This window comes from Egretta garzetta, unplaced genomic scaffold (genome assembly GCF_000687185.1).
Source record: "Egretta garzetta isolate BGI_Z169 unplaced genomic scaffold, ASM68718v1 scaffold343, whole genome shotgun sequence".
Taxonomy (NCBI): domain Eukaryota; kingdom Metazoa; phylum Chordata; class Aves; order Pelecaniformes; family Ardeidae; genus Egretta; species Egretta garzetta.
In genome coordinates, this window is record NW_009259038.1 from 1,090,635 (window position 1) to 1,092,657 (window position 2,023).

General features: G+C 62.8%; 1 protein-coding gene across 1 annotated transcript in view; it reads left to right on the top strand.

Annotated features, from left to right (window-relative positions):
- The window catches only part of LOC118451888, a 14,170-nt gene that overhangs the window by 11,377 nt on the left and 770 nt on the right, over positions 1 to 2,023 (top strand). The window contains 5 exon segments of the mRNA XM_035890478.1: positions 50 to 275; positions 420 to 626; positions 831 to 1,069; positions 1,284 to 1,466; positions 1,892 to 2,015. Of these exon segments, the coding sequence (XP_035746371.1) occupies positions 50 to 275; positions 420 to 626; positions 831 to 1,069; positions 1,284 to 1,466; positions 1,892 to 2,015 (979 nt within the window).

Here is a 2,023-nt window from a genome sequence, read left to right on the forward strand (position 1 = left end):
CCCGCCCCTGTGCCACGGGCCCCCGGTGAGGGTGCGGGTCTCTCTGCAGGCTGTCGACCGAGGCGCTAAGCCCCGTGGCTCTGCAGCTGGAGGCGCGGGGCTGGCTGCTCACCCCTGCCCAGCGCTGCCCGCTCGTCCGTGCCGCCTTTCTCCAGGTCCTCGCCCTCCTACCAGCATCCCTTAGTCCCAGCTTTGCCCAGAGCATCCGTGATGCTGTCAGCACTGAGCTGGGCAGCCTCCCACCGGGGGGAAAGCTGGGATGTGCCGAGCTGCAGGTACCGCTGCCTGCCGCGAAAATCACCACCATGGCCTCCCTAATGGCAGGCCTGGGGGTGGGAGGTGGGGACACCCCCCCACTCGGGGGGCATACACCCCACTTGTGGCTGAGTGTTGGAAGGGGGATCCTTGTTTTCCTCCAGGTGGGCTCAGCCATCCTCCACCAAACCATGGCCCGCTTCTTGTGCAGCGAGGCAGCCCGGCTGGCAGACGGCGAGCGGATTGGCACCATCTGCTCGCTTCTTCGGCAGCCGAATCCCGACGTCCAGCTTGCCATCCTGAGCTGGGTGCTTGCTGGGGAGAGAGGAACGTGCGAGGAGCTGGAGAAGGCTCTCAGGCTGACACTGCTGGTACGACAAGGCTCAAAAGTCACGGAGTAGAGCAGAGGGTCCCCAATGCACCACGCAGACGGGATCCCGGGTGCTCACCGAGAAGCACGGTGCTCCCCCGGCTGAGGGTGCACGGGTGTGGGGTGCTCACCTGGTTTTGCTAAGGTTGCCACCCTGTGGTGCCAGGGCCACTAACCGTGTACCTTCTTTCCCACTGTCACCTAGGAGAGCTTGGGGTCGGTTCTGCAAGAGAGAAGGGACAAAGAGTTCCTGAGGTTGTACCTTGAGGCTTTGCTGCATCTTTACAGAGACCCCTCGTCGTGGTCCCAGGAAGCTTCCCGAAAGCTCCAGGGCTCTGCAGCAGCATGCCTGGAGATGCTGCTGCACATGCTGGAGGCTGAGTGTCCTGGCCCCGACCTCCTCTTCCAGGCACTGTGTGCTGCCAGCCTGCTGCTCGCCCACCGGTAGGTCCATGCTGCTGCCGGGGGACTCCACCTGACCCTTCCAGGAGATTTTTCCTTAGTTCTTGCTGGAAACAGAGCCACAGCTTCTCGCCTGTAAATCACAGCCAGCTTTGCGCCTGTGTCCTCTGGTCTCAGGGCAGCCAGTGGCCTTCGGACCCCTGGATGGAGCTGGAAGGTGTGCCTGAATTCCCTCTCCTTCCCCGGCCTCTGACAGGTTTGAGGATGAGGATGGCACCCTGGTCGAGCGGTGGTGCACGGCGGTGGAGGCGTGCAGCCAGTCTGCTTCCTACGAGGTGCTGCGGCTGGCGGCTGCCCGCTCCCTGCAGGCGGCGGGTGCCGACGTGGTGCAGCGATCCCTGCGGGCTGGCTGCAGCTCGCTCGTCCCCGTGGCTCTGCGGTAGGTCCTTGTGCTGCCCACAGCCCTGGGGTGTTGCAGGTTAATAGTCTGACCCTGCCAAAGGCCGTGGTCCCTGTGAAAAATGCAAGGGCATTGAAGAGAACGCCACTCATGCAAAAATCGCTAGCACCCAAGAGCTTGCAGCCCATAAAAAGATTTGCGGGTGGCCTTTTAATAGAAGCAGCCGGTCCCTCAATGAGCAATAAACTGCATTGATGGGTCCCTCGACCCCCATCGCGGTCCCTGCCGTCCCAAGCAGTGAGCTCTCGGGTGGTGGCTGTGCCTTTCACAACCCAGGAGAAAAATCCCTTGGGGAAGCATTGCCCTGGAGGGGTCTCATCCTTCCCCGACGCTCCAGGCAGGCTGGGGATGCTCTGGGAGTGTGGTGCCCTTCCCTTCCCTTCTCTTCTCTTCCCTTTCCCTAGGCTGATAAACGTGGGCATTCACCTTCTGCAAGATGAGGAGCGGGAGGTCCGGCACGAGGCCTCGGGTTTCGCCAGCCTCCTGCGGCAGGACCCCGGCGAGCCGCTCCCAGACCGCTGCGGTTTTTTGCAGGG